The sequence below is a fragment of the Arachis hypogaea genome, chromosome 5 (genome assembly GCF_003086295.3).
Source record: "Arachis hypogaea cultivar Tifrunner chromosome 5, arahy.Tifrunner.gnm2.J5K5, whole genome shotgun sequence".
In the NCBI taxonomy this organism is placed as follows: domain Eukaryota; kingdom Viridiplantae; phylum Streptophyta; class Magnoliopsida; order Fabales; family Fabaceae; genus Arachis; species Arachis hypogaea.
In genome coordinates, this window is record NC_092040.1 from 82,873,465 (window position 1) to 82,901,422 (window position 27,958).

The 27,958-nt window shown below is 37.5% G+C and overlaps 1 protein-coding gene and 1 non-coding gene across 2 annotated transcripts; both read right to left on the reverse strand.

Annotated features, from left to right (window-relative positions):
* Positions 1 to 5,858: 5,858 nt before the first annotated feature.
* LOC112804784 (small nucleolar RNA R71) lies at positions 5,859 to 5,966 on the reverse strand. The gene has a single exon (XR_003203401.1). It is a non-coding gene; the product is annotated as a small nucleolar RNA R71 (small nucleolar RNA).
* Positions 5,967 to 24,899: 18,933 nt separating this feature from the next.
* LOC112803624 (cytochrome b561 and DOMON domain-containing protein At3g25290-like) lies at positions 24,900 to 27,136 on the reverse strand. Its single transcript, XM_025847108.2, has 3 exons — positions 26,519 to 27,136; positions 26,062 to 26,316; positions 24,900 to 25,417 (listed from the first exon to the last, which is right to left on the reverse strand). Exons 1-3 carry the CDS (start codon positions 27,134 to 27,136, stop codon positions 25,163 to 25,165), a joined length of 1,128 nt encoding a protein of 375 aa, XP_025702893.1. The 3' UTR covers positions 24,900 to 25,162.
* Between the last annotated feature and the right edge of the window lie 822 nt (positions 27,137 to 27,958).

Below are 27,958 nucleotides of genomic sequence, written 5' to 3' on the forward strand. Positions count from 1 at the left end.
GGAGGATTGTATGTCACCATATCCAAACACCAAAACTCAGATTCTACTCAAGTGTGAGAAGGGATTTCTAGCATGGTTTCATGTTTCCTTTTCCAAGGTTCCCATGAAAACCATTTTCCATTCAATCTCTTTTCCAAGTTAATTGATTAGTAAGCATTAAAATCGAAATTCCTTCTAGCAAATCAAAAAGAAGATGAAGAAAAAAAGAAATTCACTATCATTAATCCATCAAGTGCAATAGAGCTCCATCTCTCAATGAGAGGGAATCTAGCTACTCATAGCTCAGAGAGAAAGTACAAAAGATGGAAGAGATGAAGTGTGAAAACTAAAAGTGAAATCCACCAAAACTAAACTCTGTGACTTGCTAACCCCTTTTCCAATACTTCCAAGGGTATTTATACTACTCCTAGATCTAGAAAATAAAGAAAATTACAAAAGTGAAAAGAAAATTACAATTTGGAGGGAAAAGAAACTCAACAAACGTGATCTTCCAGCTGGCGTGTGACCGGTGCTTCTCTGGCGTGTCACGCTCCTTCTGTTTCTGATTTGGCGTGCCACACCTCTCTATTCAAGTGGCACGCCGTCCTCTGTTTCACCCCTGGCGTGCCACGCCTTTGAGCCTAAGTGGCACACCCATGACATTTTAAAGGGCAAAGTAGCCTGGCTTGCCACGCCATCGAACCAAAGTGGCACGCCCAACGCATTTTAAAGGGCAAAGTAACCTGGCGTGCCACGCCTTCGAACCAAAGTGGCACACCCAAGGTCACTTCCCTTATCTCTATGCTTCTGGAGATTTGTACCAGCGTGGCACGCCCAGGGTCTGGTTTGCCATGCCCTTCTTAAAGCTTCACCCCCTTACCGGCGTGCCACGCCTCGCCATCCAAGTGGCACGCCTGAGTTCATTGGCTCCTCTTCTTCCTCTCTGAAAAATACTACTAGCGTGCCACGCCATGAGACCGGCGTGTCACGCCCTTCATTTGCCATGGTCCCAGATGTTGGCATGCCACGCCTTCGATACCAAGTGGCATGCCCAGCTTTATTTGGCCTCCTTAGGTGCTGGCGTGCCACGCCTTGTTGCTCAAGTGGCACGCCTTAGTGGGACATCTTGAGCTGGCTTGCCACGCCTTCAATACCAAGTGGCACGCCCAACTTTTGCATTGTCTCCTTGTTTACTGGCGTGTCACGCCTTGTTGCTCAAGTGGCACACCCATTCAATTGTGGGTCTTATAAGCTTGGCATGCCACGCCTTGGTCCTCAAGTGGCACGCCCAAGTGAACTCTGGGGCTGGCGTGCCACGTCTTCGAAACAAAGTGGCACGCCATAGTGGTGGTTCTTCTAGTAACGTGTTCGCGTGCCACGCCCTGCTCCTGGCATGCCACGCCCCTTTGATGGTCTTCAATTTTGCTCTCTGGAATGTTGTACCAGCGTGCCACGCCCAGCTTCTGGTATGCCACGCCAATACATTTTTGTGGCGTTTGTTCCAGGTGGCCGCCTGCTTCACACGCCCCACATGTTTTGTTGTTTTCTTTCCCATTTTTTATGTCTTCTCCACCTGAAATCCAGCACAAACTCATTTCAAAGTAATGTACTATGATATTCATCAATTAAGGCATGAATTGTAATGATCAAATGCGATTATTCCTCTTTTATGGTCCTTTTTATGCAAAAAAAGGGTAGATGATGTAAGTCATCAGTGACGCGTACAAGTTGATGAGTGAATGTAGCACCATACATTAAACCCGATAGTTAGGCATAGATCGCGCCAACATTAAGCTTCTCGTGCAACTCGTAACCCACGTGGATGCGAACAGTACGCGTATGCGTCGATGCGTTGGTGCGGCACCAATACTTGTGACCCGAGAGTTGTGCTAACTCCGGGCCAACACTATGCCTATAGCCCAATTCCCAATGCACGCGGACGCGCATGGTACACGTACGCGCCCTGATGAGCAGATAATTTATACGCTTTTGGCATTGTTTTTAGGTAGTTTTTAGTAGGATCTAGCTACTTTTAGGGATGTTTTTATTAGTTTTTATGCTAAATTCACATTTCTGGACTTTACAATGAGTTTGTATTTTTCTGTGATTTCAGGTATTTTCTGACTGAAATTGAGGGACCTAAGCAAAACTCTGATAGAAGGCTGACAAAGGACTGCTGATGCTGTTGGATTCTGACCTCCCTGAACTCGAAATGTATTTTCTAGAGCTACAGAACTCCAAATGGCACGCTCTCAATGATGTTGAAAAGTAGACATCCAGAGCTTTCCAGCAATATATTATACTCGATACTTTATTTGAGATTAGACGACGTAAACTGGCGCTCAACGTCAGTTCCATGCTGCATTCTGGAGTCAAACGCCAGAAACACGTCACGAACCAGAGTTGAATGCCAAAAACACGTTACAACTTGGCGTTCAACTCCAAAAGAAGCCTCTACATGTGTAAAGCTCAAGCTCAGCCCAAGCACACATCAAGTGGTCCTCGAAAGTGGATTTCTGCATCAATTACTTACTTATGTAAACCCTAGTAGCTAGTCTAGCAAAAATATGACATTTTATTATTGTATTAGACATCCTGGATTGTATTTTTGATCCTATGATCACGTTTTGGGGGCTGGCCATTCGGCCATGCCTGGACCTTCATCACTTATGTATTTTCAACGGTGGAGTTTCTACACACCAAAGATTAAGGGTGTGGAGCTCTGCTGTACCTCAAGTTTTAATGCAATTACTACTACTTTCTATTCAATTCAGTTTATTCCTGTTCTAAGATATTCATTGCACTTCACCATGATGAATGTGATGATCCGTGACACTCATCATCATTCTCACCTATGAACGCGTGACTGACAACCACCTCCGTTCTACCTTAGACCGAACACTTATCTCTTGGATTCCTTAATTAGAATCTTCGTGGTATAAGCTAGAATTGATGGCGGCATTCATGAGAATCCGGAAAGTCTAAACCTTGTCTGTGGTATTTCGTGTAGGATTCAGAGATTGAATGACTTTGACGAGCTTCAAACTCGTGATTGTTGGGCGTGATGACAAACGCAAAAGAATTAATGGATTCTATTCCGACATGATCGAGAACCGACAGATGATTAGTGGTGCCGTGAGAGAGCATTTGGACCTCTTTCACTGAGAGGATGGGATGTAGCATTGACAATGGTGATGCCCTACATACAGCTTTCCATGGAAAGGAGTAAAAAGGATTGGATGAAGGCAGTAGGAAAGTAGAGATTCAAAAGGAGCACAGCATCTTCATACGCCTATCTGAAATTTCCACTAATGATTTACATAAGTATTTCTATCTTTATTTTCTGTTTATTTATTATTATTATTCGAAAACTCCATAATCATTTATTATCCACCTAACCGAGATTTACAAGATGACCATAGCTTGCTTCATACCAACAATCTCCGTGGGATCGACCCTTACTCACGTAAGGTTTATTACTTGGATGACCCAGTGCACTTGCTGGTTAGTTGTGCAAAGTTGTGAAGTTATGTTTGGACCATGGTATCATGCACCAAGTTTTTGGCGCCATTACCAGGGAGAGAACGAACATGAATGCCATTATCAGAAATCACAATTTTGCCTACCAAGTTTTTGGCGCCGTTGCTGGGATTGTTCGAGTTTAGACAACTAACGGTTGATCTTGTTGCTCAGATTAGGTAATTTTTTTTGTTTTATTTTCAAAAAAAAATTTCAAAAATCTTTCAAAATTTTATCACCTGTTTTCGAAAATTTTTGGAGTCTTTAAGAATGAATTCTAGAGTTTCATGTTTCATGTTGAAGCCTGGTTGGCTGTAAAGCCATGTCTAATTCTTGGACCGGAGCTTTAGACTAACATTACATGATTCCTGAAATTCTAATTGAGGACTTTGGATTCATTATTTCCTTTTTCCAAAATATGTTTTCGAAAAATATAAAATAAAAAAACTAAAAAAAAAGAAAATCATAAAATCAAAAATAATTTTGTGTTTTTTATTTGAGTCTTGAGTCAATTTTTAAATTTGGTGTCGATTGCATGTTTTAAAAATTTTTTGCATTTTACAAAAATTCATACATGTGTTCTTCATTATCTTCAAGTTGTTCTTTACAAGTCTTCTTGTTTGATCTTGATATTTTCTTGTTTTATGTCCTTTGTTGTTTTTTATGTGCATTTTTTGCATTCATAATATCTAAACATGAAAGATTTCTAAGTTTGGTGTCTTGCATATTTTCTTTGCATTAAAAATTTTTCAAAAATATGTTCTTGATGTTCATCATGATCTTCAAAGTGTTCTTGGTGTTCATCTTGACATTCATAGTGTTCTTGCATGCATTCTTTGTTTTGATCCAAAAAGAAAAGAGAAAAACATAAAAATGACGTTTTAATTTTTCTCTCTCATAATTAAAAATTTAAAAATAAAAAAATATCTTTTCCTTATTTCTCTCAAAAATTTTGAAATTTTGGGTTGACTTAGTCAAAAATTTTCAAAATTAGTTATTTCTTGTTAGTCAAGTCAAAATTTCAATTTTAAAAATCTTATCTTTTCAAAACTTTTTCAAAAATCAAATCTTTTTCAATTTTTTTACTATTTTTTCAAAAATTTTAAAAATTAATTTTCAAAATCTTTTTCTTAACTTTATTTCATAATTTTCGAAACTTTACTAACAATTAATGTGATTGATTCAAAAATTTGAAGTTTGTTACTTTCTTGTTAAGAAAGGTTCAATCTTTAAATTCTAGAATCATATCTTTTAGTTTCTTGTTAGTCAAGTAATTAATTTTAAATTTTAAAATTTAATTCTTTTTCAAATATATCTTTTTAATCATATCTTTTCAAGTAATATCTTATCCAAAAATTTGATTTCAAAAATATCTTTTCTAACTTCTTATCTTCTCAAAATTGATTTTCAAATCTTTTTCAACTAACTAATTGACTTTTTGTTTGTTTCTTATCTTTTTTTCAAAACCACCTAACTACTTTTCCCTCTCTAATTTTCGAAAATTCCTCCCTCTTTTTCAAAATTCTTTTAATTAACTAATTGTTTCAAATTTTAATTTTAATTTTATTTTTTCTCTTAATTTTCAAAAATCACTAACTCTTTTTAAAAATTTATTTTCAAATTTCTCCCTCTCTCATCTTCTTCTATTTATTTATTTATTTACTAACACTTCTTTTCATCTCAAGAATTCGAACCCATATCTTCACCCTTGTGTTTGGATTCTTACCTTTTCCTTCTTCTACCATTTTCTTCTTCTACTAACATAAAGAAATCTCTCTACTGTGGTAAAGAGGATCCCTATTATTATTTTATGTTCCCTTCTTTTTCATATGAGCAGGAGTAAGGACAAGAATATTCTTGTTGAAGCAGATCCTGAACTTGAAAGGACTCTGAAAAGGAAACTAAGAGAAGCTAAATTACAACAATCCAGAGACAACCTTACAGAAATTTTCGAAAAGAAAGAGGAGATGGCAGCCAAAAATAATAATGCAAGGAGGATGCTTGGTGACTATACTACACCTACTTCCAAATTTGATGGAAGAAGCATCTCAATCCCTGCCATTGGAGCAAATAATTTTGAGCTGAAACCTTAACTAGTTGCTCTACTGCAATAGAACTGCAAGTTTCATGGACTTCCATCAGAAGATCCTTACCAGTTTTTAACTGAGTTCTTGCAGATCTGTGAGACTGTTAAGACTAATGGAGTAGAACTTGAAGTCTACAGGCTCATGCTTTTCCCCTTTGCTGTAAGAGATAGAGCTAGAATATGGTTGGATTCACAACCTAAAGATAGCCTGGACTCATGGGATAAGCTGGTCGCGGCCTTCTTGGCTAAGTTCTTTCCTCCTCAAACATTGAGCAAGCTTAGAGTGGATGTTCAGACTTTCAAACAAAAAGATGGTGAATCCCTCTATGAAGCTTAGGAAAGATACAAGCAGATGACCAAAAGATGTCCTTCTGACATGCTTTCAGAGTGGACCATTCTGGATATATTCTATTATGGTCTATCTGAGTTCTCTAAAATGTCACTGGACCATTCTACAGGTGGATCCATTCACCTAAAGAAAATGCCTGCAGAAGCTCAAGAACTTATTGACATGGTTGCAAATAACCAGTTCATGTACACTTCTGAGAGGAATTTCGTGAATAATGGGACGCCTCAGAGGAAGGGAGGTCTTGAAATTGATGCTCTGAATGCCATATTGGCTCAGAATAAAATGTTGACTCAGCAAGTCAACATGATTTCTCAAAGTCTGAATGGATGGCAAAATGCATCCAACAGTACTAAAGAGGCATCTTCTGAAGAAGAAGCTTATGATCCTGAGAACCCTGCCATAGCAGAGGTAAATTATATGGGTGAACCTTATGGAAACACCTATAATTCATCATGGATAAATCATCCAAATTTCTCATGGAAGGATCAACAAAAGCCTTAACAAGGCTTTAATAATGGTAGAAGAAATAGGCTCAGCAATAGCAAGCCCTATCCATCATCTTCTCAGCAACAGACAGAGAATTCTGAGCAGAGAACTTCTAATTTAGCAAACTTAGTCTCTGATCTATCTAAGGCCACTTTAAGTTTCATGAGTGAAGCAAGGTCCTCCATTAGAAATTTAGAGGCACAAGTGGGCCAGCTGAGTAAGAAAGTCACTGAAACTCCTCCTAGTACTCTCCCAAGCAATACTGAAGAGAATCCAAAAAGAGAGTGCAAGGTCATAGACATAATCAACATGGCCGAACCTAAAGAGGAAGGGGAGAATATGAATCTCAATGGGGAAGACCTCATGGGATGTCTCCCAAGCAAGAAGGAGTTCCTTATTGAGGACCTGAAGGAATCTGAGGCTCATATAGAGACCATAGAGATCCCATTAAATCTCCTTCTACCATTCATGAGCTCTGAAGACTATTCTTCCTCTGAAGAGAATGAAAATGTAACTGGAGAGTAAGTTACTCAATATCTAGGAGCCATCATGAAGTTGAATGCCAAATTGTTTGGTAATGAGACTTGGGAAGGTGAACCTCCCTTGCTCATTAGTGAACTAGATACATGGGTTCAACAAATCTTACCTCAAAAGAGACAAGATCCTGGTAAATTCTTAATACCCTGTACCATAGGCACCATGACCTTTGAGAAGGCTCTGTGTGACCTAGGGTTAGGGATAAATCTGATGCCACTCTTTGTAATGGAGAAGCTAGGATCATTGAGGTACAGCCTGCCATATTCTCATTGAAAATGGCAGACAAGTCAGTAAGACAAGCTTATGGATTGGTAGAGGACGTGTTGGTAAAGATTGAAGGCCTTTACATCCCTGTTGATTTCATAATCTTAGACACTAGGAAGGAAGAAGATGAATGCATCATCCTTGGAAGACCTTTCTTAGCCACAGCAGGAGCTGTGATAGATATTAACAGAGGAGAATTAGTCCTTCAATTGAATGGGGATTCCCTTGTGTTTAAGACCCAAGGAGGTTCTTCTTTAACAATGGAGAGGAAGCATGAAAAGCTTCTCTCAGTACAGAGTCAAATAGAGCCCCCACAATCAAGCTCTAAGTTTGGTGTTGGGAGGCCACATCCAAACTTTAAGTTTGGTGTTGGGAGTCTACAACATTGACCTGATCACCTATGAGGCTCCATAAGAGTCCACTGTCAAGCTAGTGACATTAAAGGAGCGCTTCTTGGGAGGCAACCCAATTTTTATTTATCTAATTTTATTTTTCTTTTATTGTTCTTTTATGTTTTATTAGTTTCATGATCATATGGAGTCACAAAATAAATACTAAAATTAAAAACAGAATAAAAAACAGCAGAAGAAAAAGCACACCCTGGAGGAAGAGCTTATTGGCGTTTAAACGCCAGTAAGGAGCATCTGGCTGGCGTTCAACGCCAGAACAGAGCATGGATCTGGCGTTGAACGCTAGAAACAAGTAGCATCCTGGCGTTTAAATGCCAGGAATACACCCTGAGGAAAGCTGGCGCTAAACGCCAGAAACAAGCATGGAACTGGCGTTCAATGCCTGAAACATGCTGCATATGGGAGTTGAACGCCCAAAACAAGCATGAAGCTGGCATTCAACGCCAGAAACAAGCATCAATCTGGCATTGAACGCCAGGATTACATGTAGAGGGCGTTTTACACGCCTCATTGGTCCAGGGATGATAATCCTTGACACCTCAGGATCTGTGGACCCCACAGGATCATCTCAGGATCTGTGGACCCCACAGGATCCCCACCTACCTCAACTCACCTTCTCTCCTCTTCACACAATCCAATAACACTCTTCCCCAAAACCCTTCACCAATCACCTCAATCTCTCTTCCCTATCACCTCTTCACCACTCACATTCATCCACTCTTCGCCATAAACCCCACCTACCTTCAAAATTCAAAATCTCTTTCCCACCCAAACCCACCCTAAATAGCCGAACCTACTCCCTCTCCCTTCACTATATAAAGCCTTCTATCCTTCTTCATTTTCACACACCACAACCCTCTCTTCTTCACCTTGGCCGAAACCATACACTTCTCCCTTTCCTCCTTATTTTCTTCTTCTTTTTCTTCTTCTTCTTCTTTCTTCTCTTGCTCGAGGGCGAGCAATATTCTAAGTTTGGTGTGGTAAAAGCATAGCTTTTTATTTTTCCATAACCATTGATGGCACCTAAGGCCGGAGAAACCTCTAGAAAAGGGAAAGGAAAGACAAAAGCTTCCACCTCCGAGTCATGGGAGATGGAGAGATTCATCTCCAAAGCCCATCAAGACCACTTCTATGATGTTGTGGCCAAGAAGAAGGTGATCCCCGAGGTCCCTTTCAAACTAAAGAAAAATGAGTATCCGGAGATCCGACATGAGATCCAAAGAAGGGGTTGGGAAGTTCTGACCAACCCTCTTCAACAAGTCGGAATCTTAATGGTTCAAGAGTTTTATGCCAATGCATGGATCACTAGGAACCATGATCAAAGTGTGAACCCGAATCCAAAGAGTTATCTTACAATGGTTCGGGGGAAATACTTAGATTTTAGTCCGAAAAATATAAGGTTGGCATTCAACTTGCCCATGATGCAAGGAGATGCACGCCTCTACACTAGAAGAGTCAACTTTGATCAAAGGTTGGACGAAGTCCTTATGGACATATGTGTGGAAGGAGCTCAATGGAAAAGAGACTCCAAAGGTAAGCCGATTCAATTAAGTAGACTGGACCTCAAGCCTATGGCTAGAGGATGGTTGGAGTTCATCCAACGCTCCATCATCCCCACTAGCAACCGATCCGAAGTTACTGTGGATCGGGCCATCATGATTCATAGCATCATGAATGGAGAGGAAGTAGAAGTTCATGAAGTCATCTCCCTTGAATTCTACAAAATAGCCGAAGAAGTCTTCCACCATGGCAAGGCTAGCTTTTCCTCATCTTATTTACCATCTATGTTACTCAGCTGGAGTTATCATAGAAGGAGACATCCCCATTGAGGAGGATAAGCCCATCACTAAGAAGAGGACAAGAGAGCCCACTCATGGATCCCAAGAGACGCATGAGGAAGCTCATCACCAAGAAATCCTAGAGATGCCTCAGGGGATGCACTTTCCTCCCAACAATTATTGGGAACAACTCAACACTTCTCTAGAAGACTTGAGTTACAATATGGATCAATTAAGGGTGGAACATCAAGAGCACTCCATCATTCTCCATGAAATTAGAGAAGATCAAAGAGCAATAAGGGATGAGCAACAAAGGCAAGGAAGAGACATATAAGAGCTCAAGGACATCATTGGTTCTTCAAGAAGAAAGCACCACCATCACTAAGGTAGACTCATTCTTTATTCTTAATTCTCTGTTTTTTGATTTTTATGCTATATGTTTGTTTATGTTTTGTATCTTTATTTCATGATCATTAGTATGTAGTAACTATGTCTTAAGGCTATAAATAATTTCATGAATCCTTCACCTCTCTTAAATGAAAAATGTTTTAATACAAAAGAACAAGAAGTAAATAAGTTTCGAATTTATCCTTGAATTTAGTTTAATTATATTGATGTGGTGACAATACTTTTTGTTTTCTGAATGAATGCTTGAACAGTGCATATTTTTGATCTTGTTGTTTATGAATGTTAAAATTGTTGGCTCTTGAAAGAATGATGAACAAAGAGAAATGCTATTGATAATCTGAAAAATCATGAAATTGATTCTTGAAGCAAGAAAAAGCAGTAAAAAAGCAAAAGCTTGCGAAAAAAATTTGGCAAAAAAAATAGAAAAAAAAAGAAAAAAAGCAAGCAGAAAAAGCCATTAGCCCTTAAAATCAAAAGGCAAGGGTAAAAAGGATCCAAGGCTTTGAGCATCAATGGATAGGAGGGCCCAAGGAAATAAAATCCAGGCCTAAGCGGCTAAATCAATATGTCCCTAACCATGTGCTTGTGGCATGCAGGTCCAAGTGAAAAGCTTGAGATTGAGTGGTTAAAGTCGTGATCCAAAGCAAAAAGAGTGTGCTTAAGAGCTCTGGACACCTCTAACTGGGGACTTTAGCAAAGCTGAGTCACAATATGAAAAGGTTCACCCAGTCATGTGTCTGTGGCATTTATGTATCCGGTAGTAATACTGGAAAACAAAGTGCTTAGGGCCACAGCCAAGACTCATAAAAGTAGTTGTGTTCAAGAATCAACATACTTAACTAGGAGAATCAATAACACTATCTGAAATTCTAAGTTCCTAGAGATGCCAATCATTTTAAACATCAAAGGAAAAAGTGAGATGCTAAAACTGTTCAGAAGCAAAATGCTACAAGTCCCGCTCATCTAATTAGAACTAATATTCATTGATATTTTGGGATTTATAGTATATTCTCTTCTTTTTATCCTATTTGATTATCAGTTGCTTGGGGACAAGCAACAATTTAAGTTTGGTGTTGTGATGAGCGGATAATTTACACGCTTTTTGGCATTGTTTTTAGGTAGTTTTTAGTAGGATCTAGCTACCTTTAGGAATGTTTTCATTAGTTTTTATGATAAATTCACATTTTTGGACTTTACTATGAGTTTGTGTGTTTTTCTGTGATTTCAGGTAATTTCTGGCTGAAATTGAGGGACCTGAGCAAAACTCTGATAGAAGGCTGACAAAGAACTGCTGATGTTGTTAGATTCTGACTTCCCTGCACTCGAAATAGATTTTCTGGAGCTACAAAACTCCAAATGGAGCGCTCTCAACAGCGTTGGAAAGTAGACATCCAAAGCTTTCCATAAATATGTAATAGTCCATACTTTATTTGAGATTAGATGACGTAAACTGGTGCTCAATGCGAGTTCCATGCTGCATTCTATAGTCAAATGCCAGAAACACGTCACGAACCAGAGTTGAACGCCAAAAACACGTTACAACTTGGCGTTCAACTCCAAAAGAAGCCTCTACACGTGTAAAGCTCAAGCTCTGCCCAAGCACACATCAAGTGTGACCTCGGAAGTGGATTTCTGCATCAATTACTTACTTCTGTAAACCCTAGTAGCTAGTCTAGTATAAATAGGACATTTTATTATTGTATTAGACATCCTGGATTGTATTTTTGATCTTGTGATCACGTTTTGGGGGCTGGACATTCGGCCATGCCTGGACCTTCATCACTTATGTATTTTCAACGGTGGAGTTTCTACACACCATAGATTAAGGGTGTGGAGCTCTGCTGTACCTCAAGTTTTAATGCAATTACTACTATTTTCTATTCAATTCAGTTTATTCCTGTTCTAAGATATTCGTTGCACTTCACCATGACGAATGTGATGATCCGTGACACTCATCATCATTCTCACCTATGAACGCGTGATTGACAACCACCTCCGTTCTACCTTAGACCGAACGCATATCTCTTGGATTCCTTAATCAGAATCTTCGTAGTATAAGCTAGAATTGATGGTGGCATTCATGAGAATCCAGAAAGTCTAAACCTTATCTGTGGTATTCCGAGTAGGATTTAGGGATTGAATGACTGTGATGAGCTTCAAACTCACGATTGTTGGACGTGATGACAAATGCAAAAGAATTAATGGATTCTATTCCGACATTATCGAGAACCGACAGATGATTAGTCGTGCCGTGACAGAGCATTTGGACCTTTTTCACTGAGAGGATGGGATGTAGCCATTGACAACGGTGATGCCCTACATACAGCTTGCCTTGGAAAAGAGTAAAAAGGATTGGATGAAGGTAGTAGGAAAGCAGAGATTCAAAAGGAGCACAGCATCTTCATACGCCTATCTGAAATTCCCCGCTAATGATTTACATAAGTATTTCTATCTTTATTTTCTGTTTATTTATTATTATTATTATTATTATTCGAAAACTCCATAATCATTTATTATCCGCCTAACTGAGATTTACAAGATGACCATAGCTTGCTTCATACCAACAATCTCCGTAGGATCGACCCTTACTCACGTAAGGTTTATTACTTGGACGACCCAGTGCACTTGCTGGTTAGTTGTTCGAAGTTGTGAAGTTATGTTTGGACCATGGTATCATGCACCAAGTTTTTGGCGCCATTACTAAGGAGAGAACGAACATGAATGCCATTATCAGAAATCACAATTTTTCCTACCACGCCCATTCCTTTCTTGCCCATCCACGCAAACGCGCACGGTGCGCAGATGCGTGGATTCAAAATGATTATCCTATCCACGCGAGGAAACCTAGTGCAGTCGCGCAACCCTCACCCCTTCCCCCCAACGTCTTTCCATCTTCGTCTCTCTCTAGCTCACCACCTTCCCTCCATAACCACCACCACCCAATTCTGCAACGCACTTTGGCTACCGCTGTCCGGCGAAACCCTACGCCGCCTACCAGCCCATCTTCGCCCCCCCTTTCTATCTCTCTTCCCTCTTCCCACCTCTGTCTCTCTCACCTCTCTCGTCCAATCACCTCTGTGGTCGCGACAGTCACCGGCGGCCCCTCGGCCACCCTCCTCTTCACTCCTTTTCCCTTCTCCTCCCACCATCTCTTCCCTACTTTCTCTCTCTCTCACTGCACCCTGCAACCTTGGCTATCCCCTGCTTCTCCTGTTGCGACCCTCACTCTCCCCCTTGGGTCTGCGTCACATCTCTGCCCCGCGCAAGCCCATCACCGCCACCAACTTTGGGTGGCACCGCCTTGGTTCCTTTCTCTGCCCATTCCTGATTCCATACTATCTGCTGCCCCCAGGTTCACCATTCCCCTGCCTCCATGGCTCTGTTTCTTTGCTTTCTTTTATTATTTTTGCTAATAATTTTATATAGTTCGTTGCTTAGTTTTGCATGTTAGGTTAGATAGAAATGTATGTGGTTAGGTAGATAGGATGTTGTTAGAAGATTCTAGGCCTGCTAAGTGCTCCGTTCATGTTTATTTTCTGAATGATGCTTATTTTCTGAGTGATGGTTGATGAGTTGTTCTGTGTACATGTTGCTAATGCTATGCTGATTTTTACTGCTGCCTTGCTGCACTCTTATTGTTTGATTATGTTTGATGCTACCTGTGCATATAAAATCCATATTTCTATCACAATCAATGTATTCTTGGATTCATGTGTGACTTTTGTTGCTGCTTTATATTATCCAGGAACATCCAATTTACTGCCGGAAGGCTACCTGAATTTCTGAAAATTGTTTTGTTCGTCAACTTGTACCCTAGGCATTGAACTTGGAACTTTTGATTTGGAATCTACTTTTCTTATGCCATGCTGAATTCCTAGGTTGTTTCGGTGGACATTTTCATGTTTATTTGTTTTCCTGTGATATGCATTAAACCCTCACATGCTTTCAATTTTTGTTCAAGTTAAATCAAATGCCTAATTGCTTGGTCCACCATTTGATCTAACTTGCAATTCTCTTGAATGTGGTTCTTTCTTTTGCATTGATTGGTACATTTCACTAATGTGACCCTTTTGCGTTCAGATGGTTTTCAACTTGCTTTTGGTTACACTAGCACATGTTTCAACTTTTCCAACACCAATTATTGCACACTTAGTGACCATGCCATTGATTGATGATTTGCTTTCTATTATGTGCTTTTATGCAAATTTCATATTTCATCGTCAATGACTGCTTCTTTCCCATGATTGTGAGTGTGCTTGTTATCCTTAGTTTTTTGCATTCATCCTAATTAAGCAAATGACCATCATACCCCTAACCTTTGAACTAGTTTTCTAACTTCTAACCTGCTTAACCAACTAATTTTTCTTTTTAGTTTTCAACTAATACTTTAACCATTCTTTTGGGTATGACGCTTATTGAGCTTGATAAACAAGCAACTATGTATATATTACTTGAATTCGTGGTTTATGGCTTTGATTATATTCTGATTCTTGTTGCTTACATTCCAAGTTTTCATTCTTTTAACTCACTTCATGAATGTGTGATTCCGTGCTTTCTTTCCTCTACTTGCCTTAAGTGTTTATATCCTGTCATATCTATTTTTTAGGATGTCTAATAGAGGGAAAGCAAAGGACACCTCTAGAAAGAGAAAGACCCCTCAAGCCTCTACCCTCTCCCCCTATGCCAACTATGCTAAGAACCCACTTAATGAAGTGGACAAAGAGAATCAGCAGCTTCCGCCCACTGACACAGCCAGGTTTTCTAACCTATATTGTGAGCTCCACTTTCCTAACTATCGAAAGAAGAATATGAACATTGATAAGAAATTGGCCCTTCTCAATGACCTGAGGCGCTCCATGGAGGCCCGTATTCAGGGATTGGGCCTAGGCTTTGTTGATAGAGATTTGGGAAGGGTAAACACTTCATAGGTCAAGAAATTTTATTGTAACTTCTTCAGAGCAACTCTTGATTTGGTTTACCTACGGGGCGGGCAGATATTGGTCACCGAGGCTGCTATTGAGGATACATTACATTACTTACCTAAGACCGGTGACACAGATGTCTATGAGCAGGCGGAGCTGGCACTGTATTGTATGACCTTCGACTATGAGGCTCTGAGATGTGTTATAGCCACCCCGGCTGCCCCTTGGGTCATGGATGTCAATAACAAGAAACCCATGGGGATGATGTTTGCTCATCTATCGCGAGAGGCTAGGACTTGGCAGCATATTTTTGCCACTTATGTCATGCCTACCACACATTTTTCTGAGATTCCGATGGACATGCTCATCCTGATTGGCTGTGTTATGGAGGGGAAGGAGGTATACTTCCCCCGGTTGATCAGGAGATACATGTGGTGAGCACATGTCCGTGGCATACTTTCATTTCCCACATTGGTCACTAGGATGATTGAGTTAGCCGGTGCTCCATGGAGGGATGATGACGTGTCACCACTACCCTTAGACGATGACGACAAGGAGGATGTTATTCCATGGGATACGTGGGTGCAAGAGAAGCCCCCTTCCCGGTGTGCATCAAGAGCTCAAGCCAGAGCAGCACCAGCCGGACCATCCTCTTTCTCAGCCACAGCAGGACCATCAGCACCAGCAGTACCTTTAATACCACCACCAGCACCCCAACCGACTTATCTTATGATTCAACGTCTTTTTCGCTTTACAGAGCGCAGTGAGCGCCGCATTATGTGACGCCTGGACCGCATGGATCAAGTGTTCTTGGCACTGGGTGTTGAGTCGCCCCCTCTTCCCGCTTCTTTTGCTTCCGACAAGGAGGAGCAAGCTCAGCCAGAGGCACTCCCACAGACACAGGTTACCCCGGAGGTACAGCAGCCCCCTGAGGAGCCACAACCTCAGACCCAGCAGCCAGATGCGATTGTTGACCCCCATCCTGAGCCCTAGCAGTAGCATCGAGGACGATGCTTCATTTAAGTGTGGGGAGGTCACCGTCGTCGCCGTCGGTGGAGCTATCATTTTGGGTGAACATTTCTGGACACTATCTCCTAGTTTATCTCATTTTACTTTATTTTGCACTCTTTTTGAGATTATTGTATATACTAGTATTATGGATGTTTTTATTTTGGTTATTGCATACTCTTACTTTAGTTGATGCACTTTGCACTTTACACTTCATATTTTAGTTGGATTTTTCTTTACATAGTTGTTTTAGCTCTTGGTTATGATTAGAAATATATTTTGGATTGTTAGAACCTAAGTTGACCCTTTTGCATATGAAAGTTGTTTTGATTGAAAAAAAGGGGGATAAACTAAGAAAATTTTAGAATTTTTCAATAACAACATTGCATCTAGGATAAGCTTAGTCAAAACAATGAGAATTTTTCCAAGAATTTATCTATAGGGCACCACCCCAATTGATTGAAAATTTTTGTGGAACTTGTTTGAATTTTATACTTTGTGAAGTATGTTTTGAGCTAAGAACACAAGCTTGTGAGATTTGAACCTATTGATGTGGTTACATCTTATAACCACTTATTTTTCTTCTTGTGTGCAATTGATTCTCTTTCTATGATTGTGATCCTTGATTTTCTTAATTCTATATGTCCAATTATTCCTTGTATTCATGCATCTATATGATTGAGGCCATTACTTCATTAGCTCACCTACCCAAATTGCCTACCTTTTACTCTCCATTGTTAACCAACTTTGAGCCTACGCTTAACCCAATTATTCCTTATTTTAGCACATTACAAGCCCAGAGCGAAAAATAATAAATGTCCCTTGTTTGGATCTTTGATTAGCTTAGGCTAGTGAGAGTGTTTATTATTCAAGTTTGGGGAGGTTTGGGAACATCGGTTGGGATAAAAGGGTGTTTTACATTTCTATATTTGAAAAATAGGTGCACGCTCATGTATTAACCAAATGCATAGATCTTATGCATTGATGTTCTTGAAAAAAAAAGAAAAAAAAAAAGATCCAAGCACCCTAAGAAAAAGAAAAAAAAAAGAAAATGGAAAAAGAAAGAAAAAGAAGAAAAACAATAAAAAGGGGACAAAATGCCCCAAAGTAAAGTCCAAATAAAAGAGTCAATGCATAAGTGTTGTGAAATGAATTAGAAAATGCATGAGTATGTGAAAAGTGAAAGATGGGTAGTAAGGTTAGTTTTGAATTTGTATAGGTCATTGTATAGGTTAGGTGGGAAGTTTAAGCTCATCAAATGTTCAAATTTTAGTCCACTTAACCATATATGATCCTACCTTGACCCTAGCCCCATTACAACCTTTGAAAAAGACCTCATGATATTTGTATGCATGCATTGAATGATTGTCGATTGTTAGATGAAGAACAAATTTTGGAAAGCATGATTAGGAGAGAATTGAGTGAATCAACCCCTAAACACATGAGTGACTAGAGCGGATACACATCCAGTGAGGGTTCGATTGCTCAATTTCATGTTTTCACCACTATCATTCTTATTCATGCAAGTTTGTATATCTTTTTGGTAATTCAATGCAATTGAGGGTTTGGTTTGGTTTAGCTCCTATTGCTTTAGCCCTTGTGCTTACTTATATCCTCTTGGAAGTTGATTTGTTTTGACCTAAGCATTTGCATTCATGTAGATAGGTTGCATTAAGATTGTTTGCATATAGGTTAGTTACATTGAATAAATGTCATACCCCTTATTTCATTCTTGGTTTAGCATGAGGACATGCTAAGGTCTAAGTGTGGGGAGGTTGATAAACCCCCTTTTTAGGGTTTATCTTGTGTTGAATCTAGAGTATTTTATTAACCTTTTCTCACATTTATTCAATAAAGTAGCATAGTTTCATGATTGTCTTCTATTTGCGCTTAAATGTGAAAACTTGCTTTTAGACCCTTGATTTGATGATTTTAATCTTCCTTTGATTCCACTGGATGCCTTGATGTGTTTGCGTATAATTTCAGATTGAAAAGGGCTAGGAATGGATCAAAGGAGTGAAGAGAAATCATGCAAAGTGGGAAAATCATGAAAAGCCAAAGATTTGGGACAAGTCTATGGACGTGCACGCGCACTAGACGCCTACGCGTGGATCGCGCAAAACCCCATGGACGCATACGCGTGCTGTACGCGTACGCGTCGATGCTGGCACATAATTTTTGAGTGAAATCGTGCCCAGCGAATTCACAGAAGCTGTGGGGCCCAGTTTGGAACCAACTTTGGCACAAAAATGCACAAAAGGACCAAGAATTGAAGGAATAAAGGGGGATTCCATCATGGGACACAATTAGGACTTTAGAGTTAGTTTTTAGAAAGAGAAGCTCTCTCTTCTCTTTAGAATTAGGATTAGGATTAGGTTTAATTCTTCTCTAGATCTAGGTTTAATTCATGCTTTGATTTACTTTTTCTTTACAATTTCTTGTTCCTCTACTCTTCCTCTCTCTAATTCTGTACTTTAATTCTTGTAATTCTTTACTTTTATGTCGATGCACTCTTGTTCTTCTATTTCTCTTTTAATGCAATTTATGATTCATATTCCTTTATTGTTGATTTGATTTATTGATTGCTAATTTCTTGCTATTAGTAATTGTAGATTTATTTTTCTTGCAATTTTATCTTACTTTCCTTTGATGCCTTTCACGTGTTTGATTAAATGCTTGAAAGGATGCTAGTGTAGATTTTTCCCCTTTTGGCTTAGGTTGAGTGATTGGAGACTCTTGAGTTATCTAACTCTTTTGTTGATTGATAATCGAGAGTTGCTAATTAACTTGAATGCCACTAAGCTAGTCTTTCTTATGATTTGACTAGGACTTGTGAAATCAAGTTGATTCATCCACTTAACTTTCCTCCATGGTTAGAGGTTAACCAAGTGGGAGCAATAAACAACGCTCATCACAATTGATAAGGATAACTCTAGGATAGGACTTCTAATTCTCATACATTGCCACGAGCTTTGTTAGTTGCTAGTTTATTTCCTTTGCCATTTATATTTCTTGCCTTGTATCTCAAAAACCCCAAACATACCTCATAACCAATAACAAGAACACTTTATTGCAATTTCAAGGGAGAACGACCTGAGGTTTGAATACTTCGTTTTATATTTTTAGGGAATTGTTACTTGTGACAACCAAATTTTTGTATGAAAGGACTATTGTTGGTTTAAAAACTATACTTGCAACGAAATTTTATTAGTGAAATTCTAGACCACACAAATGTCCAGTCATCAATTCTGTCATTGTTTGTGCTCGTACTGAGGACGATCTGAGTCTTCTTGAGGTAAACAAATCCTTTTTATTTGGAAAATACTTATATGTTGGAGCAAATGTGATTGGCCCTTCATGCCACCCTCTTAACATGTTTCCATTCTCTAGCTCCATCATTAGCTTCATTAGTTTTATTGCATCCATGCATCCCATTAATACAAGTTAGATTAAAAAAAAAAGAAAGAAAAGAATATTTCTAGAAGCTTTTATAAATTATATTCAAAGTTCAAACCTTAATAAGATACCTGATCATTTTGTAATAAGGAATCCCAGTCTCCTTTTTCAACCAGTAATCGTGTTGATTCTTCTGGTAGAAAAATTCTATAATTTAGATCTCCTAGCAATACTACATGGGTGCACATAAAAGACAAAATTGTGTATTAGGTAGGACCTAAAAATTAATACAACATTATTTATTCTCTAATTATATCTAATTATCATGATATCATAATTCTTGCATTTCCACTATCCACAGCTTGGCTTGACTGCCTTCAAGGAAGAGAGAAAGGTGGGGAATATTGCCTTTGTCAATGCATCTCTCATGTTTCCTCCTTTTTTTTTTATTAAATATGTTGTTTTTTTATGCTCTTGTCTGTTTTAGTAAATAAGTTCTAAATTCTAGCCTTCATTTGCATGCTCAAATTTGACTTGATCCCCTTATGCTTCTTCTACTTTCTATCTTATTATGATTTCATTGTCATTACAGGAAACTTCTTAGCTGTTGGTTCAATGGAACCGTCAATAGGAATTTGGGACCTTGATGTTTTAAGTGAATATGGTTCAGAATATAAATTTCACTGAAAAGTTGGAAACATCGTTCAGAATATAAAGCTACTTTCATTAAATGCCTTCTATGTTTCCTTTGTTCCCAGATTGATGTTGTGCAGCCATGCATGGTTTTCGGTGGCATTTCAGAGAAAAAGAAGAAGAGGAAGAAGGTTTGTACATCTTTTGTGTTGAAGTGCAATTCTGAGTATGGACCCAGTTACTGATTCTGTTAATTGGTTTTGAAACATGAAATAATAAGATCACATGAATTCAGAATTATTTTACCATGTAAAGAAAAATAACAAAAAATTGTTTTCTTTAAGTTCATTTTCTGATAGAGATGGTTGAAAAAACCCAAAAGTGTTTTTGGCATGAAGATTTCTTCTGCAATCACAGGGCACAATTGATATTAGCTACTTTAGCTATACCTCCTTCAAAAACATCAAATCTTTAAAATAATAACTAAATAACGAATAAGCTCAGTTACTTGAAAATAAGTGCCAGAAAGACCTTGTGATCAATCTTAGCATGAGAGCTAGCAGTATCATGAAGATAAGAAGGCATGTGTTGAACCTCCTTAACCTTCTTCTGCCTCTTGGTCTTGGAGAACTTCACTGCTTTGGAAGCAGAATTACAAAAGCCTCCATTATTTATTATTATTATTATTATTATTATTATTATTATTATTATTATTATTATTATTATTATTATTATTATTAGTCTTATCAAGTGGAGGCCAAGAAGTAGCATCAGAAACCATGGACAAGTCCTCCTTATCTATTGAGTCCTCATGCTTGTTCCTCCTCTTCTCCTCTTTATAGTAACCACTATTATGGTTAATGCTGTAAGAGTGCTCTAGATATAGAGTCTAACCAGACTCCTATTTAATTGCTGCCATATGCTTATTTATTTAAAATTAGCCATATACTTATTTGAAAATTCAGTATAAAAATGAATGAGAGAGACTATATATTTTAATTGCTACCATATACTTATTTATTTTATTCAATTGCTGCCATATACTTACAGAAAATATATTTCTTCTAGTTTATTGTGAGAGAGACTATATTTGCATCATTCACTTCCCTAAAAATAAGAAAAATTGCGTAGTGTGTTGTGTTCTTATTACTGCCATATATTGAATCAATAAGTTTTCTAGTAAAATACTTTAGTGAGCACTATTTTATTTGATAACTCTCTAGTTTGTTCTTTTTTAACATGCACAAAAGGAAGAAAAACTTCCAGAGTAAGTTTTGTGTTGCTTAAGATTGAACAAAATTGATTTTGTTAATCATGGTCAAATTCCGATCTTAGTTACTCTTAATGGTTGATTCAGGGAGGCATCAGTTGAGAATGGCTGCGGAGCCAATCTAAGTGAAGACATTTAGAATTAAAAAATTATGTTACATTTGATACTATATTTATACTGGAGTTATTACTTTTGATTTTCAATATTAAAAAATTATATATTATGTTTAATACTATATTTATGAATTACGTAATATTTTGTTTATGGGTTATGACTTTTTGTTATTATGAAATTCTAAACAAAAAATTATCCGTTTAACACGATAAAAACGACCGTTAAAACTACCTTTCTAAACAATAAAAAATGTTATTTTTATCCGATAAAAATGACGGCTTAAGACTGCCATTTTAATACTGTAAAAATGGCGGTTTTAAACGCTATTTTAACTAATAAAAATGTCACTGTCAGAGTAAAAATAGCGGTTTAAAATGCCGTTTTAACCAATAAAAAAAATCCGTTTTAATCCGATAAAAACAGCGGTTTCAAATGCCATTTTAACCAACCAAAAACGCCACTCTGCCAAGATAAAAATGGTAGTTCAAAAACGTTGTTTTAACCAACTAAAAATACCATTTTAAACTTGTAAATAACGGCGGTTTGAATTGCCGTTTTAACCAAGCAAAAAAAGCCATTTTATTTGGAAATAATGGCAGTTTGAACCGCCGTTTTAACTTATCCAAGAACTGGCGTTTTTACCTAAGGAGTTATGGCGGTTTTTTGAAAACCATCGTAATAACCAGAATGGCGCCCAGAATTACATCGCTTTCTAAAACCGCCGTTCTTGGTAATAATGGGGGGTTCAAACCGCCGTAAATACCCAAAAAAATTGCCGTTTTAACCAAAATTTTTTGTAGTGTCACAGAAGTATTTTTTTAGCATCAATATCTATTTATAACAACTCTGTAATATAAAATAAATTTTAAGAAAAATCCTACCTCACTTTAGTCAAAGCTCAGTAGTTAGACGCATCAATTCCTCTTTTGATTAGCGGCATCAACCTTGTTTATTTTCCAGCAATATCAACAGCGGCATTAAGAATCGCAGCAACAACACTTTTTTGACATAAATTGGAATTTAACGTGAAATTGTTATTGAGCAGAATTAGAACAAAATTAATAATGGAATATTACGATAAATTGAAACAGAACCAAATAACCTCACCACGAAAAACAAAGCAGCAGCAACCCTCTGAATCGATCAGGCGGCAACTCCGTCAACTACCTCTAGTGACGGCGGCTACCAGAAGCTCCGGTGATTCAACAACAACCTTAATTTCGACGCGCAAATACTAGAACTCAAACCTACAGTACTAACATCTCAGAATTTCTAACAGATTATAGCAGAACACTGATTTCAAGAGGTTTCAGAAACAAAATGCTTACCAAGAAGACATGAGTTATGGCGGCAGTTTTCGGCAACCACACCCGCAGCAGTACAGCTTCCAACAGAACCAAATAGAGCGGAAATTACCTTCGAGCAACTCCAGTGAGCTTCATCAGCGGTGGTAAGAACGGCGGTCTCGACGGCCAGAGGCTCCAGCAGCGGTGGTGAGATTCAGCGACGACGGATCTGGCGGTGATAACTCGCAATAAACTCTTAGCACAAACAGCCTCAGCAATAACTCTCATGGTAATAGAGAACTTAACGGATAAAGAAGCTGAGGCAGAGTTAGAGCATATCAACAGACACAAGCTTCAAAGGCAGTCTCCGGTGGCAATAGTGGTGGCAAAGAGCTCCGGCGATGCAGTAGCAACGTGGGCGTAACGACGGCGAACCCAGTAACGCGGCGATGATGGCAGCTCCGCGACAGTTCCCTATCGTGCGTCCTATGTTCGCGACTCTGACGACTTCAACGGCGGCTAGGCAGTGCAGCTTTCTCTTTTCCCTCGCGAACCTGTCTCCCTTTCTCTCTTTTGTTCCTTGCGCGACAATAATGGGCGGCGAAGCTGGCGGCACGAGACATGACAGCAAGTCAAGCTTGGTGGCAGAGCATGGCGCAGTGGCGGTGTGAGCTGGACGCGGTATGGGCGACGACGCGATGGAGCACGCAGCAGGTTGGGCGCGGTGGCGAGGTCTCGTTCCCTCTCTTTCCGTTCAGCTCTCTCAGATCTCCCTCTCTTCTCCTGTCAACAGCGGCGGCAACGGTGGCAATGACACCCACCACACCGCCTTCCTCTTCTTTTTTCTGTCACCGATCTCTCTTCCCCTCTGCTCTCCCTATTTTCTCTTTTCCCTTTCTTCCTTTCTATGTTTCGTTGGGTTTGGGGGGTGGCTAAGGTTGCTGCCCTGAGAGAAGAGTGAGGGTGGTTAGGGTAATAAATTAGGGTTTGTGTATAAAATTGGGGGTTTTTGGATTTAATTTAGATTTGGTTAATTTTAATCAAATTAGGGTATAGAGTGTTAATTTAAAATCTAATTTAATCTTTAAAATTATTTTAAAATATTATTTGTTGTATTAAAATACTAATTGGTTTGAAATCAAATTCTTTAATTGAATTTATAAGATAATAAGATTAATTTTTTTATTCCTAAAACTCGAAGTATTTAATTATAGAAATATCAATTATAAAATTAGGTAAAATTTTAATTAATTATCAAAACCTGATTTAATTAGCTTTAATAAAATATTTTTTAAAAATAAAATTTTTAATAAATAAATAAATTAAAATTTATTCATAATAAGATTTATTTAAAAATTTTGAGTCTTACATATAATGTGATTTCTAATCTTTTATTACTCTCTCATATTTTTTTTAATATCACATAAAATTAATAATAAAAAATTATACTTTACTTCTTTAATTATTTAAAAAATTGAAAGGATCCATTTTCACTATCTGATCCACATTTCCTGAACAAACTTTGTTAAACATTTTTAACCCATTCACAACCAAGTGTTGTGGGCCGTTAGTCTATCATCCTAAAATAATTAAATCCCACCTCTTCATTAAGCATGCTATATTAATTAGCAATGTATTACCATTTCAGCAAACCAACCAAAACTAAAAAGAGCAGAAGATGTCAGCCATTTCCTAAAAATGGAGCAGTAGCCATGATTTGTTCCCCTCCACACATAGGGCAGCGGACGCAAACACGTAGTATCCACGTGTGGATGTCTCCCATAAACCACACTATAGAATTTTCTTAAATAAAAAACTTTACTTGAGATGCACTAAGCTCTGCCCTGCATTATTCATCACTTATTTAAAGCCAAGACCACCTTCTTTTTTTCGGGTGATATATCCTCTCATAACTTAATAGATAGACTTTTCTCTCATCATCCACCCCATTCCAAATAAAATTATGACAAATTCTATCCATTTTATCACAAACAAAGAGAGGGATTTCATAATTTGCATCACAAACATCAGGATATTAGCTAGAGCTAATTCGGTTAGAGTAATTCTCCCTGCTGAAGATAAGGTTATGGTTCTCCAAGAGTTTAGGCGAGTTGCCATTCTATCCAAAGTGTACTTCTAGTATCTCATAGTTGTTAATAGATAGATTTATCAAATAAACTAGTATATGATATTAACATAAATTGGTATAAGTGAATAACAACGAGAAGGACCAACATGGGTCACGGTAGACAGTTGGATAATAACAAATATTTAAAATTAGATGAAGCAAAATACTGTACCATTTTTTAATGAAATACGGGTCTAATAAAAGCACTAATATGGGGGAAGAAAATTTCTCTTAGGTACGAATTGAACTGAATACTGATTGGCAAATAATAAAAAGCATGTCTTCCGACTGAGAATGGAGATGGACATGTTTGGCTAGGAGATATCGATAATAATCGATCATAATGGAACTAAGCATTATAGCTATTAATACATAACTAAATAAAATAGTGTACATATAAGAAAGTTTTCCAACACTTACACATATATATTTATCCATATCATTTCTCTTCTCTCTTTTTCTCTTTAAGATGATAGGGAATTGATGAGATCAATGTGATCTTTTATTTTGGTGTCTATAAAGGTGATTTTTTTGAAAAAGAAAATATGCTATATGCAAATAACAAGATCAGTGTCTTTATCACTTGGGCTTATTTAGTATTAGACTTTCTCCTCAAGACAACAATCCATGTGATCACCTCCAAGATTAAAGCAGTTATAGCCAATGCAGAAATCGCTACAATACAACTCGATTTCCATTTCTCCGTTGTATTCAAGATGTCAAAACCCTTGAATACGTTGATAATTCCAAGGAAAATCATAGTGTATCCAAAGCTATGATGATAGATATTCCAGAAGACACGATATTTGTGATCCTTATTTGGCCTTACGAGCAATGCGAACATCTACAAATTTTAAGATAGACAATTAGGAAAGAGTTTCATAAATCTTTTTTATCTTTGAACTTTTCATTACCTAATCTATTCTCTTATGATTTCTTCGATTACACTCTCCATCCATAAATATATATAATTAAGATAAGACTCAAATTTAGTTTTAAGTTTTCACCTAATAATCAATTTGATCTTTGAGATTTATAGCTATAAATTAAGTTAATCTTTTTTCATCTATAGTTTAGTTACCAGAATGAATAATACTAGTTAGGAAGTCAATTATTTTAGTTAATGTTAATTAATTTTTTAAATTTATTTTAAATTTTAAATCTGAAATCATAAATTTTTAGTTCTAAAATTTAAATTGTAAATTCTAAATCTCAACCCATCCAGAAAATAAAAATTTTTAAAACTAAAATAAAAAAGACTAATATTAATTAATTAAAAAATTAAATTTTTATACTTTCTAAAACATAATGCTTATTATATATGCAATTAATTATCATTGTGGCAGCCTAATAGCTTGCTAACATTGCACTAAAAGTTTGAGACACAAATAGTTTTTGAAATTTTTAACATCGTGTCAGCTAGTTGTTAAGCTGCCACAGTGATAGTTAACTACAAACAAACATTTTGTTAATTGGACAACATTTTACCTGAATAGTGCAAAGACAAAAGAGGGCTATTCCAATATTGCGATGAGCAGTGTACACAATGCCCTCTGATTCACTTCCGAGCTTAAGACCAGTTACCCAGCCAACAACCCCAATGACATAAGCAGACATTTGGCAACCAACATGAAGATAGAACCAAGTTGGATCTGCACATGGGAATATCCTCAAATACCTTGCTATCGCTACTCCAAGGGGAAATAGGAAACCCCAGCTCACAGCATTTAGTATTCCATGAACCTATCATTCATGAATCAAAAACCATGGATTATAATTAAACAAGTAATCAATCTTTGTTCATTTCTGTCTTTTATTCAGTTGTGTATAAATGTTGATAGTCATTAAGTTTTGTGTAAATTTTTTATGTCAGTTATGAAATTGTTGGTTACTTATGAATTAAGATGACTAAACGAAATAGCTGGAAAAGAAAAAAAATTATTACATTCTTTCTCTTGGTCCTTGAATCCACGCCATGAGAAATACTTTGTGTTCCAACCAAGCTAAGTGGTCCCTTGGAATTTAAATTCTCAGGAGCAAAGGCATGCGGGTCGATCCTCCCTGCTGTCACTGAGGGTCCCACTTGCCACACTTGGTTCAAGCTCACTGCATTCTCAACCACCTTTATATTCACAAAGATCTTGATTACCCCTTCGTCCTCTTCTCCCCTCAAATTCCACGTGTCAATCGTGAGGTTCTGAGACATCTTACTATACGATTGTATGTTGAGGGGAAAGACGGTTACGACACCGTTGTCACCCTTGTAGGCCACAAAGGATTGGGCTCCCACCATGCCCGTGCCGGTTGGGTTAACTGCCCAGGAAACCCAACCTCCTGGGCGAGGTGGGGTCGCCACAAAGGCAACAGACACAGAGGAATTGGATGTGTTGTGTGTCCAATGGAGGAAAGCATTAAGCTGTGGGAGGTCCATGCAATTGGCATAAACCTTGTTGTTATTACTAGCGTCGGTGAGGGTTTGGTTGGTGCATGTGTTAGCGGAGGTACTAGCAATGAGTGCTATGAGAATGAACAATAAGAGGAGGGAAATTGATGATGGCACCATTGTTGTTAGGTTGCAAGGAAGAAACAGTGTGTTTTGCTGTGTCTGGATTCAAGTTAGCTTTTAAATATATATATAAGGGAGGGAGCTAGGGGGAGACAGAGTAACAAAATATTCTATTTATATAATCGTTCGTTAGGATAGCATGAAAGAATACAAAAATAGACAGACAGATAGATATATAGAACAAACGGGTGAAATTGTTAATTATGATTGAAATGTTACCTTTTTAATGCATGGAGTTTAAGCTTGTTGTTTGTAGTTTGTTAATTAGAGCTTGACTTTGGAGCAAGGTGTCACAGTTATAACTAATAACAAAGATATTAGAATTAGAATAGCTTAATATAGTTTCGTCTACTTTGCCTCCTTGTGTATAATTCCCTGTTTTGTTTTGTATTAAGAATAAGAAAATCGCTGGACCATCATAAAGAAATGTGAATTCTTTGAAAAATGTATCAATTGTGGATTTAATGTTGTTTTAGTTGAATACTATAGATTTTTTCATTTTGTTTCTAATAATTAAGAAAACGAAAATATTTCATAATAAAAAAATATTAGTTAAAAATAACCAATTTTTTTTGTTTTATTTAATGTATCTGTAATAAATAAATATTAAATAAAATAAATTTAAATTATTTGAGTTAATTATTATTTTTCTCTAACATTACTATTAAAAAAAATTAATTTTGTTTTGTTTTTCAATTTTTTTATCAGTATTTTTATGCATGATGTTTATCTAGTCTACAATATAAATTATGCTCCCTAAAATATTTAAACAATTAAAAAATATTAGAAAATATTAGAATTTATTATTTTCGACAATCA

Coding starts and splice junctions, on each gene's coding strand:
- LOC112803624 (XM_025847108.2), bottom strand. CDS start 27,136: ATGGTGCCATCATCAATTTCCCTCCTCTTATTGTTCATTCTCATAGCA. Junction 26,317..26,518: donor CAAGGACCAAGAGAAAGAAT/GTAATAATTTTT, acceptor CATGAATGATAG/GTTCATGGAATACTAAATGC. Junction 25,418..26,061: donor TTTGTCTTTGCACTATTCAG/GTAAAATGTTGT, acceptor TAAAATTTGTAG/ATGTTCGCATTGCTCGTAAG.